General features: G+C 18.3%; 3 protein-coding genes across 3 annotated transcripts; 1 reads left to right on the top strand and 2 right to left on the bottom strand.

The window, feature by feature from the left end:
- Positions 1-1,047: 1,047 nt before the first annotated feature.
- Positions 1,048-2,553, top strand: PGSY75_0823500 (membrane skeletal protein IMC1-like protein; the record flags this gene model as incomplete). Its single annotated transcript, XM_018785360.1, has 1 exon — positions 1,048-2,553. The coding sequence occupies one exon, from the start codon at positions 1,048-1,050 to the stop codon at positions 2,551-2,553; it is 1,506 nt and encodes a 501-aa protein (XP_018642327.1).
- Positions 2,554-3,302: 749 nt separating this feature from the next.
- Positions 3,303-5,280, bottom strand: PGSY75_0823400 (putative alpha/beta hydrolase; the record flags this gene model as incomplete). Its single annotated transcript, XM_018785359.1, has 5 exons — positions 3,303-3,406; positions 3,582-3,851; positions 3,939-3,976; positions 4,089-4,672; positions 4,795-5,280. The coding sequence occupies 5 exons, from the start codon at positions 5,278-5,280 to the stop codon at positions 3,303-3,305; spliced, it is 1,482 nt and encodes a 493-aa protein (XP_018642326.1).
- An 852-nt stretch (positions 5,281-6,132) lies between these two features.
- PGSY75_0823300 (histone acetyltransferase GCN5) lies at positions 6,133-11,063 on the bottom strand (the record flags this gene model as incomplete). The annotated part of the gene is made up of 4 exons (XM_018785358.1): positions 6,133-6,294; positions 6,433-6,941; positions 7,070-7,484; positions 7,620-11,063. The coding sequence occupies 4 exons, from the start codon at positions 11,061-11,063 to the stop codon at positions 6,133-6,135; spliced, it is 4,530 nt and encodes a 1,509-aa protein (XP_018642325.1).
- Between the last annotated feature and the right edge of the window lie 4,516 nt (positions 11,064-15,579).

The following is a 15,579-nucleotide window of genomic DNA, read 5'->3' as shown; positions in this document are numbered from 1 at the left end:
AAAAAAAAAAAAAAAAAAAAGGGCAAAAGTTCAAACACCATTAAAAAAAAAAAAAAAAAAAAAAAAAAAATATGCACATATATAGCCATTACGTATTGTACTTATTATTTTATTATATTTTTTTTTTCTGTGTCCTATTTTATGTACACCATAACAGGTACAGTAATGTGTTAAAAATAAAGAAAATATTAACAAAATAATACAAAAATTAACGTATCATATATTTTTTTTTATAAGGAATAACCTAAATCAAATATTATGATTAATATATGAGAAAAATAATAAATTACTAAATAGCGATTAATATTACAATTATTTTAATTTTTTTTTTTTTTATGAACTGGCTTATAGAACATGAACATTTAATAATTTATCCTTAACAAGCTAACCAAAATATAATAAAAATATAATATAGTTCGTATATTTTTTAAAAAAAACTATAAACTTTTTTCGAATTAAAATATTTAAAGAAAAAAAAAAAAAAAAAAATATGCATATATAAATGTAATCTACCATATGTATATATTTATATTTTTTTTTAATTATTATGTCTATATAATTATAAAGAATATATATATTATTTTTTTTTTTTTTTTCATATACAAAATATCATATTAAAAAAAAAAATTTGTAAAAACTATTTTAGGACACAAAAAATTCCAATTTTATTTAGTGTTAATATTTATTTATTATTTTCTTGTTTTAAAAGCATTCTTATATATATATATATATTGATTATTGTATTTTTCTTTAGATATATATAGTGTGTAAATATATTTTTATACTATCAAGAACGTATCATACCTTATTTATGTAAATATAGGCACACATATATATATATATATATAAACAAAACTACATATATAAACACATTTGTTGTTGTTTTCTTTTTTTTTTTTTTTTTTTTTTTCATCCTTGTTTAATTTATTATATAACTGTATAAAGGTATACTGTGTATACATACATATATTATATATATATATTTAATATTCCATAAAGTTTATATATATAATATATTCATTTATATTAAAAAGAGAAAAAGAAAAAATGCAAGGCGAAACAATTAATGTCCCTTCTTCTAGTGTTCCTTACACCTTTGAACATTCAAAACATTTGAAGAGTAAAATTCTTAAACCAATACGACAAGAAAAAGTAGTGAAAGTTCCTGTTACTCAATATGTAGAAAAAATAGTAGAAAAAGAACAAATTAAATATGTAAATAAATATGTAGATGTTATTAAACCTATAATTACCTATAAAACAAAACATATTTCAAAACCCATTTACTTAGATAAAATTAAGTATCAGCCAAAAGTAATAGAGAAGGAAAAAATTATACATATACCCAAAATAGAGTACAGAAACAAAATTGTAGAAATACCAGTATACGTTCATAAAGAAAACATCATAGAAAAAAAGGTCCCTCTAATTGTAGAACGTGTTGTTCCAGTATTAAAAGTAAACAGAGTTGAGAAAGAAATTTTGACTAATAGCTTTGAAATACCTGAAATCTGTGATATGACAAAGAATGAAAATAATATACATTTAGGAAAAAATATGCATGAGACAAACCAACAAATTTCTTGTAATGTTTCAGAGAAGGGTAATTCATTTGTATCCGAAATAAACAAAGAAAAAAGTGATATTTATAATATCGAAACATATAGACATATGGGAACAACCAATGCATCACCTAACGTTTATTCACAATTGGAGATATCATCTTCAAATATGGATAACCAAAATGTTGAAACATTGAAAGATAAAAATAATGTAGTTGATGGTAATGATACATCTGATGAAGAGGAATACACTGAAGGAAACTTGGAACATAAAAATGAAACAAGATACCATGAAGCTACAAATGAATATTCTAATTATGATTTTACATCAGAGAAAAATGAAAAAATAAATGATGAAGAAAACAATTCTAAGGAAATAATTAATAGCAATATGGAAGAAAATTACTATGATATTGATGAACGTTTTAAGGATTCCAATATTTCTCATGTAAGTATTCATTTACCAGAAGAAAAAGGAATTGAACAACCGACCTATGAACAAAATTATATGAATTCCTGTAATAATAATTACAATATAGTAGAATCTAATTTAAGAGATATTAGTGGTTCAGTATATAATAATGTTAACACGTATGGTACATATTATTCTGATCATATGAACCCACAATTTGATAAAACATTTGTTAACCAATCATATAACGGTTCTAACGGTTATATTCAAAAAATAATGGAAAGAAATAATATTCCTAATTATAGTACAAATACAATGGAACACCTCAAAATAGTAGAAGAAAAACATCCAAATTCATCGAATTTACATATATCTAATGAAAGGTTTTCAACATTACCTAGTGTATATGGCGCACGTTCGATTACAGGGAAATCTAATTTTGTTCCTTCCTATGCTAATAGTAATGGGCAAGCAATTGTATCAGTACGACCTGCAACAATTGTAGAGTATGTACCTAAATCAAAAAAATACAAAGCTTCATTGTGCAATTTTATTAATAAATGCTGTGGTAATATGTAATCGTTGACGATAAATAAGTAAAAAAAAAAAAAAAATTAAAGCTTTTTTCATTTGAAGAACAATTCATATATTACTATATTTTTATATTTCGAAGACGTAAAGATTAAATAATTCTATTTTTTTTTTTTTTTTTGACTACATTTTTGTTATTCCTTTTTTGTCTATATTTTTTTCCTCAAAAAAATCAAAAATCAAAAATCAAAAATAAATAAATAAATATATATATATATAATAGTTAATTTTATCTATATATTTCTACATTTATATATATATATATATATATATATATATATATATATATATATATATATATATTTAAAAACATAAATGTATCTATACATATAAATATATATATATAATAAACAATTTATAACATTTTACGATTCTGTTATTATATATATATATAATATATGAGAAGTAATATTATTTAAATATAATATATCTGAAATAAAAATAATAGGTAGATTTTCAAACGTTCTAGGTAACAAATTAATATAAGTTAAAAAATATATATTTTATGAATTAAATATTGTAAGAAGAATATATACATATATATATATATATATTAGGGGTGTACATTTTTATTATAATTTTTTTAAAAAAATGAAAAATAGGGAAAAATAAAATATAAATCACAAAGTATAAAATATTTATATTGATTTTTATATATATATGTAGATATTTAAAAAAAAAAAAAAAATTGGTGTTGCCTTACCCAATTTGAAAACATATAAAAAAATAATTTTTGTTTAATCATTCTTTAACAATTGAAATGGACAATCTTCTTTGAAATAAGTAATGGAACTCTGAAGTTTGCTATCCCATGTTAAAGATTTTTTATATGTATTTTTCTCTATAAAATAAGGGGGAAATAAAAGTTTCATGTTAATTGAATATGGTAGACGTAATATTGTAGGTTAATAATTCGAATGAGTTATATTATTTAGTATATATTGTGTATATGTATTGATAATATATGTATTTATATTTATTTATTAAAATTCATATATATATATATATATTAATACTTGATTTTAAAGAACTCCTTGCGCTTTGCATGTGTAATAATTCCGATTCTTTTTGTTGTTCTTCAATATTTCCATATGTTTGATTAAAGTTATGTAAATTATTCAAAAGTTTATCTTTAAAAGTATTGGTGGTAACGTTATGATCAACTGTCATAATATCGATATCAGAAAATAAGCATTCACTAATATTTCCAGAATGCTTATATTGGTCAATATTATAGTTTTCACATTTATTTTCTGCGAATAATTTGTCATGAGAATATTCCTTATCTATCAAAATAAAAACGAAATAAAATAAAATGTTTCCCCAGACATTAACATATACATGTAACATATATATGTTTATATTTTTATTACTCGTATTGAATTCTCTAATGGAATCCATAGTTGACTGGCTAAAAAAGAGCAAAGAGGGTTAATTTAAAAAGAAATTAACAATAAGAAATTATTATATATATATATATATATACATAATCAGTATGTTATTTTTTATTTTACTTGAAATACGTTGATGAGTTTAAGGAAGACTTGGATTCATACTTGAATAGAATAAACTTTTTAACATTTTTAATAATTTTATTTTTTTGATTTAATTTTTTTGTTATTAATTTATCAATAAAATCAAATTCATTTTCATACTTATCTTTCAAACTATAAAATAATTTCCAATAAGCATATACATCAAAGACTTTTTTAAATTCTATACTATTAATAGAGTATCCATATAATATGGTTTTAATAGCTATAGTTAATTTATTTTCATAAGAAAAATTTTCATATGTTTGAGTTGAAGATTCTGATATAAAAAAAATTTTATATGCTTTTTGTTGTTTATATGCAAAATATAAAGAATGAACAGGATGTACTATTTTATCGTTTTTTGAAATAATATAAATTGTAGGTATTGTAATATCTTCAATAAAAAATATTGGGCACACATTATTTATATCATAATGGAACTTCTTTTTAATTTGTTTTCTTACTAAATATAAACAGACATTTTTAAAAAATATCTCTCCTTTTTTCTTAGCGTTCAAGTGAAATGTTGTTTTATATAATTCAATTAAAGATACATATGGTGAGTCCAGAATCTGAAAAGAGTAAAAAAAAAAAAAAAATAAAAAAAGTAAATAAATGTAAATATATATATATATATATATATATATTAACACAAAGGTAATATATTTTATTAAATTCATTCGTTAATCCCTACCAACAATTTTATATTTCCATACAAGGCTGCTGCTATTATTGAAGTTACAGCACCGGAATATTTTCCCCATAAAACAAAATTTTTTATCTTTTCTACATTATGTAAATGATTTAATATCAAATATAAATCTTGAGATTCATTCCAACCCTTAGTAGAATAATATCCATCTGATAAACCACAACCTGAACAATCATAGGAAAATATAGAACATTCACATAATAAAAGAATATGTAGTATATCCAAAACTTCTAATTGACAACTACTTGCAGAATGTGTATATATAACACAAGGTGTGTTCTCATTATAATTAAAAGGTGTGAAAAAAGAACATTTTAATTTCTCTCCTCTTCGATTTTTTATAATTAAATCTTTCCTATAATAATTTTTATCATAAAAATGCATAAATATAGGACCTAAAAATTCTTCATCATATTCATCTCTTGGATGTCTTAAAAAAAACATTAACAGTTCGTATAAATGAAACATACTTTTCAAACATTTGAAGGAAAAAAAAAAAAAAAAAAAAATTAAAAAATGAATCCACATATATATATATCTATCTATCTCCTTTTAAAATATATTACATTTGTAAAACTAATAACACGAACGTTACATTTTTGCTCTTTATATAAAATCCAAATATGAAATATATAATATATATATATATATATATATATATCTAATAATTTCGAAAGTCCTATTTATATTGATCCATATTTAAATATATATATGCATATAAACTTATAATCCTATATTTTCACGTAAAAATTTTAAACATATCTCTTTGTTTTAAATAATTTACAAATTCATTGATATTCTTTAAAAAATATTATAAAAAAATATTATATTCATGTATAAATTATTTTTTAATCGCGTCTTTTTCAAACGGACAAAAAAAAAAAAAAAAAAAAAATTAAAATTAAAATTAAAAAAAATAATATAAAATAATATAATGTAAGAATAAAAATAAAAAAATTATTTCGGAATAAATATATATATAGGCTGTATTTATTATATTTAATCACATCAATAAAAAGAATTATATATATATATATATATTTATATGTAAATGATTAAATCCATTGAGATAAACAAATGATCAATAAAAAATTGAATGTATAATATAATCATATGCTCATCTGGTATACAAATATAAGAAAAATATATACATATTTTTTATTTTTTTCCCCCAAATAAAGTGTATTATTAATTGGATCAAATAAAAAATAATGATATCTATTATGTATATGGTGCTTTTTATTAATATATATATTTATACATTTTCCTTTACGAAAAAAGAAAAGAGAAAAAAAAAAAAACAAATATACAATGACCAACTTATTTTGCTGTATCAGTTATGGCTTCATATTTAGGCCATATAAGTGTTTGTAGTTCATTTGCATATTTGAAATAAATAGTTGTTGGAGCATTATACAAACGACAATTATCAAACATTCTCTTAAGCTCAATACCAAAATCTTCCTTGGTTTTATAATCACCCTAAGTAAAAAAAAAAAAAAAAAAAAAAAATAAATAAATAAAAAAATAATATTATATAATATTAACAAAGACTAAATTTTTTAAAGTAGAAATATAAACACACATTTATATACACATATTTATTTATATATATATTACATGTCTGGCCTTTCTTCTCATGGTCAAAATATCTGTTGGTTCTTTTATAATATCATAATAATCCGGAGCTTCCGAAAGACTAACTGGCTTAAGAAATGGCCATGCGGATTGTTGTTTTTCTAGATGATCAAGAACAGCTAGGATTTGATCTTTCAATTGAACTTCTTTATGTTGAACCTTTTTAGTTATTTCCCTTGTTTCTTTTTTCCATCCAACTTCTAATAATCCAGGAATAGAACTTGGATGTAAAGCAGCTCCTTTATTATCAGCAAAATAATTAATACCTTTATATATAACTTGAGGTTTTATAAAATGTATAGCTTTCTTTACTGTTTTTTTTTGTTCATATAACATTTCTGAAAGTCTCAAATAATTGATGTTTGGAAAAATATAACATTCCATTAATGTACCACCATCATAATCTTTAATATATCCAAACCATCTTTCTTTTGGCATGGAAATTTTTTGTGAAAATCCTTGTTTTCTAAAATATCCTATGGCAAAGTTATCTGTACAAAAATAAATAAATAAATAAATAAATAATTACACACACATATATATATTATATATATATTATATATATATATTATATATATATTATATATATTTATTGTCATATTCCATTTTATGTACATACCTGCATAGGTTAAGAAATATTCAATACCAAACTTCTTTACATGCTCCTTTAAATGATTCATTAATCTTGTACCATATCCTTTAACCTGCTCTGTTGAAGTAACAGCTAAAAATGCAATTTCCGCAAATTTTTGTTCAAAATATGGCCTGAAACATACTCCACCTATAACTGTATTTTTTTTTAATAAACAAAAGGTATAATGATTCCTATCAAATACAAGCCGTACTATATATTCTCTTGGCATTTTTGGTAACTGTCTTGAAAAAATATTTTTCAAAGTTATTAATTTTATTAAATGATCTGGTTCCCTATCGTTCGTTATACATTCAAATGTTATAATACCCATATTCTCTTCTTTTGCTCCACCTGCATCTCTGTGTAAATATCCTAATCCAGTTTCGGAAGGTAGTAAAGACTATACACACACACAAAAAAAAAAAATATATATATATATATATATATATAATATTTATATAATTATTTATCCATATATATACATCCATACACAATATATCGTTCATAGAATTATAAATCTATATTCTCTTCATACCTGTAACTTATCACTCTGCTTAGTTGCATTTATAAACAACATCAATGCTACGTTAATCGATATTCCAGATTCCAAACATAAGTGTAAGAAGAAATATTTCAACTTTTTCTTAACAGCTGTTTTTCTTAAATCCTCAATTATAGTAACATAATTACATAACAAAACAGTATGTAAGAAATCTCTTGAAAAACAATTACTAATTAAATTTCCACTTGATTGCTCTTTTCTTAAAAATGTTTTCCATTTAGAATATATGGTTTCATAATTTGGATCATATATCAGATTAGGGTTAGCTAACCTTGTATTAACAGGCATTAATTGTTGTAGATTTATTATTGAACATATACTTTTTGTAATTTCTACTAAAATATATTCTCTATCTTCTTCATTATCTTCTATATTATTATTATTTAATACATCTCTCTTAATATTACTATCTGTATCAATATTTTCTAACTTAACTATAGATTCCTGTACATTATTTTGTTTGTCTAAAACATTATTTTCATTATTATTATTGATAATATTTTTATTATCTTCATTTTGAGGAGACTTATTTTCATCCTCATCACTTTTATCTTTACATTTTTTATTTTCTTCTTCTTCTTCTTCTTCTTCTTTTTGTTCTAATTTTTCTTTTTTTTCCTTTTCTTCCTTTTCTTCCTCTTCATCATATTTTTTTTTTTTCGAGTTAGGTGTATTACTATTACTAAAGGCACTAAATATATTAAAGCCTGACAATAAGGAAGAGGTTATAACATTTTTAACTTCATTTTTAGGTGTTCTTGGTTTGGGTGTATTAGTTTTATTATCATCATTTATATCATCATTTATTATATTATCATTTATTATTTTGTCATTTCCATTTTGATCTTCCTTATTTTCTGGTGTCTTATTTATGCCTAATTCAAAACCATCAAGTTTATTATCAGAATTATTATTTGCATGTTCTTCATTATCTTTCTTTTCAAGTGAATAATTTTGTTTATCCCCATCCTCCTGATCCTTTTTCTTGTCCTCTAAATCATTTATATTATTACATGTGGGTGTATTACTATTACATACAAAATCTAATTTATCTTTAAAAATATAATTTGCATTATTATAAAAATCAACTAAACAATCCTTGAGAGAATCTTTAACAATAGAATGTACTACATTATATATTTTCTCATCATTATTTAATTTGGATATATATTTCCCATTAATAAAATTCGTACTTAGATCTAAGCCATCTACATTTTTCAAATTAATACTTTCACTAAATTTTATATTTTCAACTCTTATATTTTTTATAACAGTTGTTGTTGTATTATTATTTTCATTGCTACTCATTTTAATTGATTTTTTATTACTATTAGAGCAGTTTGAATGAACTCTTTTTATATTTTCAAATTCATTATTACCCGCATTCTTTAATATAGCGTTTTTTTTATTTTTTGAGTTCATGGTCATCATATTGAGATGTTTATTTGAATTATTAAAAAATGAATTATTTCCAGAGGGATTTAAATTCATGTTGTTATTCATATGAACATGTGTATTACTCTGGTTATTATTTAAAAGGATATTATTATTATTATTATTATTATTAATATTATTATTAATATTATTGTTCATATTATTATTCATATTATTATTCATATTATTATTCATATTATTATTCATATTATTATTCATATTATTATTCATATTATTATTCATATTATTATTCATATTATTATTCATGTCGTTATTCATATTAGGATTCATAAATTGTAGTGCCTGAACATGTTGCCCAAAATTACTATTACTATTATTATTATTATTATTGTTCATATGATTTATGGTATTTATATTGTTCATATTATTTGTAATCATCATATTATTATACGAATTAATCATGTGATTGTTATAAGCATTTATATTATTTATAGGCATATTCATATTATTAAAATTATTCATAGGTTTTCCAATATTCATTGTACTCATTCTAGGTATAGTATTTGGATTATTACTATTCATATTATACATATTATTTATATATAAGGATTCTTCATTTTTTAAATGTATATCCATTCCACCACTTTTCATCATATCCCTCATTTTATTATCCATTCGCGTATCATCATTTATAACAGGCATTTTATTTTCTTCATTAAAATTTATACTATTCACTCTAGCCACATCATTTAATTTATTTGTTTTTGCATGTACATTCATATTATTATTCATAAACATCATTTGTTTGTTTGAATGAAGGTTTATATTTTTTGGTATATTCATATTACTATTAATATTATTTGGATAATTATTTATATTATTTGTATTTAAACCTATAAGATTTTTATTATTTTCTACATTCAATTTCATGTTATTTACACTTTGAAAATAATTTTTATTTGTCATATTCATATTGGGGCCCATATTTTCCATTTTATTATTCATCATCATTTTTCTTTGTTCAAATAAAAATTTATCTTGTTCATTTGTATCATTTATATGATCCATATTATTATATATCATTTTATTATTTTGTAAAAAGCTATTTTTTAACATTGTATTACTATTGCCATACAAAGTGGAATCATTTCTTTTTCTGCCTGCACGTTTTTTGACTTCTGTTTTTTTCCCTTTCCCAGTAGTATTTTCATCATCTTCATTTTTATCATTATTATTGTTATTATTATTGTTGTTATTATTGTTGTTGTTATTATTGTTGTTGTTATTATTGTTGTTATTATTGTTGTTATTATTGTTGTTGTTATTGTTGTTGTTATTATTGTTGTTGTTATTGTTGTTATTATTATTGTTGTTATTATTATTGTTGTTATTATTGCTGTTATTATTATTGTTGTTATTATTATTGTTGTCATTATTGCTGTTATTATTATTCTCATTATTATTATTACTCTCATTATTATTATTATTACTCTCATTATTATTATTATTACCCTCATTATTATTATTATTACCCTCATTATTATTATTATTATTATTATTACTCTCATTATTATTATTATTATCATTATCATTGTTCTCCTCACTACTTACTCCACATTTTTTCATCTTATCACACTCATTCTTCATAAAATTGTATGATATATCTTTAATGTTATCATAGTCATGATTATTTACATTCTTATCATATTCTAAGTTATCCTTAATATTTTCATTGTAAGTATTTCTTTTTTTATAACACAATCTAGGTTCGTCTATGTCCCCTTTACAAGGAAAATAACAGATATTATTATTAATATTATAATAAGTATTATCAAATTTATTATTTATTTTTTCCCTATTCATATCATCATCACTGATATTTATTTCATTATTATAATTATTCCAATAATTAATTTTATAAGGATAATTCCCACCTTCATAATTTATTTTTCTTTTCCTTAATAATTCATTTTCATCATATAAAATATTACAATATTCATTATTCCTAATCAAATAATCCATTCTTTTTTAATACAATAGTTTTTCGCAATGAAAATATTTTATAAAAAAAAATAAAATATAAATTAACAATGTGTTATATTATAAATATATATATATATATATATATAAATATATATATTTATAAACATATGCATATAATAATATATATATTGATGCTAAATATATATATTCTTATTTTTATTGTATATATATAAATAATAAAAATATATGTGAATATTTTTTTTTCCCTTTCTTTTTCCCATTTTATAAAATAAATATATACATATATAATATATATATTATCAAATAAAAAGGTAATATAATTTTATTTTAAATAATATATATTATATATATTACATATAAATTTTTATATTTTTACAAAAAGAAAAAAAAAAAAAAAAAAATTAATTAATGTATAATATTAAAAATGAATATCAGTTTTTTATTTCATTTTAATTAATTTTTTTTTTTTTTTTTTTTTTTTTTTTTTTTTTTTTTTGGAGGGGGGGGATTTCTTCTTGAAATCTTGTATTATTAGAAAGGTATTATATATATTATTATTATGTATATGTAATAATAATTGGTAATACGGCAGAATATATATATATATATATATATATATATAATATATATATATATTTTTTTTTTTGCCCTTATAATATAATAGTAAATATTATAATATTATATATATATTTATATATTATAATATCTAAATAATTTAATTAATAATAATAAATAAATAAACTAAATAAATTTATAAGGATGTACCTATTTGGTAATGTTAATATATATATTATATATATATATATATATATAATAAATATTCATTTTTATGTACTTATTTTTATTTATTTTATAGGTTTTACAAAATAATTTTCATATTTGTGTACATAAATTATAAATGTATATATTTCCTAGCTTTAAAAATAAGTTATCATTCCTATATTTTTAATTTTCCATGTTTTATAATATTTATACTTTTCATGTTATTATAATTATATATCTTTGTTTAATATTTATTGATATATATATATAATTATATATTTGTAATAAAAGATCATTGATTTTAGAGGTTTTTTTTACATAGTTTATTAGTCATTTAATATCATATTTTATTTTTTTGTCATATAAAGGAAAATAATAATTTTTTATTATTTTTAAATATTAATCTAAACATATATATATATATATATATATATATATATGTATGTATTTATGTATGTATGTAGGTAGGTAGGTTTATTATTCTTTATACTTTTGTATTTAATTTCATTTATTAGTGTTATAAAATTTAAAAAATATATATTTGAAATACATACCTTTTCTTTCAATTGCATAGTATGATATAGTGTATTAAATATAAAATATTTATATAATGGAAAAGAAATGAAATATATTATATATTTATAGAAAGCTTAATTTCCCTTATGATCCGTAAAAAAAAAAAAAAGGAAAAATAAATAAATAAATATATATATATATATAATATATATTATATATATTATATGTTTTTAAAAAATAAAGAAATAAATTATGTATCTTTTAAAAATCTTATTCTTATGGTTTACAAAATAGGTTAAAAAAAAATGTAACATTAATTAAAGTAATGGAACAAAATAATTATTTAATGATACCTCAATTTTTCATTTATTTTATTTAAAATTCCAATCATTGTACGAAATTATATATTCCTAATTTCATCAAAGGATAATAATAATAATAATATATATATATATATATATATATATATTTAATTAATTATTTATATGTTGATACATCTAGGTTATTATTGTTTTTCTTAAATAAGGAAATATTTTCTTTAAGATATATAAAAATATTAACTATATTGTTATATTTTTATATTTTTTTTTTAAGAATAATGTTTCATATTAATTAACTCAAATACGAGAACATCCTTAATTAAAACGTTCCAAATGGACAACAATATATATAAATATAAAAGTACATAAATACCAGTTTTTTTTTTTTTTTTTTTATTTTAACATATGTGGATAATTACTTTTAATATGCCCATATATAAATATAATATATATATATATATATAAACATATGATAAAAGCATATAATTTATTATAACAAAAAAAAAATATATATTTTCCTTTTTTCTTTTTTATATACCCTTATTAATATATATATGTTATTTTTAATGAAAACGTACAGAACACAAAGAAAAAAAAAAAAAAATATGTATATTAAGAATTATGCAAAATGCTATATTATACATTAAAATAAATAAATATATATATATTTAATATATATATAATTTTTTTTTTTTAAATTATATATATATATATATATTATTATAACGTGCAGTACTAATCTCTAATAGTGGAAAAAAAAAGAAAAAGAAATATAATATATAATATTATTTAATATATTTAGAAATATAGTACCCCATAACAATATATTATTATATATATACATATATGTATTTGTATATTAAAAAAAATATTATATCCCCATAAAGATATATTCTTATAATTTTATATATATATTATATATATATATGTATTAAAAAATAAATACCCCATAAGGATATACTATAATAATATATATATATATAATCACAGTAACATTTATATATGTATTATAATTTCAACATTTTTTTTTTTTTTTTTTTTTATATATTATATATCTTCCTATCACTTTTCTTTAAAACACAAAAAATAATAAAATAACAAAATATATATATACAAGAAAAAATTTTATTAAAATGTAAAATAACTGATGTATTTATTTCATTATTATTTATATTATATTTTATTTTTCTTTAACGCTTAGAAATTCAATTTAAAAAAATTACTTTTAAGAAATTATTTTCACTTCTTTATTATTATTATTATTATTATTATACATTATTTTATTTTATCTCATTTTTTTTTTTTTTTTTATATATTACATTTTTTTATTTATATATTTTGGAATATTTATAATTATATTATAATATATATATATATATTTTCTTTATATTATGATTTTTTGGTTTTTCACATATGAGATATATATTATTTTGTATTATGTATAAAATTGATTATATTTATTATTCATATATAAATTTTATAATATATTAATAGAAATATTATTATAACATTATTATTATTATATTATATATATAATATATTTATATATACATTATAATTTATATATATATAATATGCAATAATAATAATAATAAATTATAATAAGAAGAAGCATAATAAAATAAAAAAATTCATAGTTTTTTTATATGTACAATAATAAAAATAATATTGAAAAAAAAATATATATATATATTAAATAAGATTACCAAAGAGGGGGAAAAAAAAATATAAAATTTAAAATATAAAATATAAAACCGTATGCTACAAAAAAATAAAAAAAAATAATAATAAAAAATATATATATTATATATAAAAAAAAGATAATAACAATTTATAAAAAAAAAGGAAAAAAATATATATTAAAAAAATATTATAAAAAAAACAGAAGAAAAGAATAATTATGATTTTATATATATATATATTATAATTATATATATATATGTATATATAATAAATATATATAAAATTATATATAAATTATATTATATATATATATATATATGTTATATAACTTATACGTTTAAGAATTCAACATAATTATAAATATTATAAATATATATAAATAAGTATATTTAATAAATGGATAATTTTTAGAAATTAATTAATTATATATTATATATATATAACAGGACAAAAGTTATGAAAAAAAAAAAAGAAGGACATACTTATACAATAATATATTATATATATATATATATATATATATATATATACATTATAATATATTTAACAAAATGAATTTGTTATAAGAAGAATTGAAGATATGCATATTATATATATATATATATATATATATTTATATATATTTATAATATAAATATATTTTATATTATTTTATATACTATTTATGATTACTTTTTTTTTTTTTAATTAAAAATACAAGAGGGAAAAGAAAACTCAAATTAAGTAAATAAAGTCTTCATGTTTATTAGTCTTTTTATTTTTATATATATAATTTTATACTTATATTTTTTTTTATGATAGTCGTCTAATTTAATAAATTTGAAATCTTTTTATAAATTAAAAAAATATATCTATATATATATATTAAATATACATATGTAAATATTTTGAATCTTTCATATATATATATATATATATATATATATATATATATATATAATATTTATGTACATTTATATTAATATGCATATTTGATAATACATATATATATATATATATATATATTTATATTTTTGTGCTTATTTATATGTTAACTTTTCAAGTCAGTTATTATATTTGTACTGTATATTATTCGTAATTTTTTTTTTCTTCATATATATATAATAATCCATATAGTATCATATATATTTATATATAAAGCTAATGCATATTTTTTGTTAAAAATTGTGTAAAAAAATTAAAAAAGAAAAAAATATATATCTATACATATATACATACATACATATAGTATATATTTATATCTATTAATAAAA

This window comes from Plasmodium gaboni, chromosome 8 (genome assembly GCF_001602025.1).
Source record: "Plasmodium gaboni strain SY75 chromosome 8, whole genome shotgun sequence".
Lineage (NCBI taxonomy): Eukaryota > Apicomplexa > Aconoidasida > Haemosporida > Plasmodiidae > Plasmodium > Plasmodium gaboni.
Note: the sequence above shows the minus strand (reverse complement) of the source record. Positions and strands in the feature narration are given on the sequence as shown.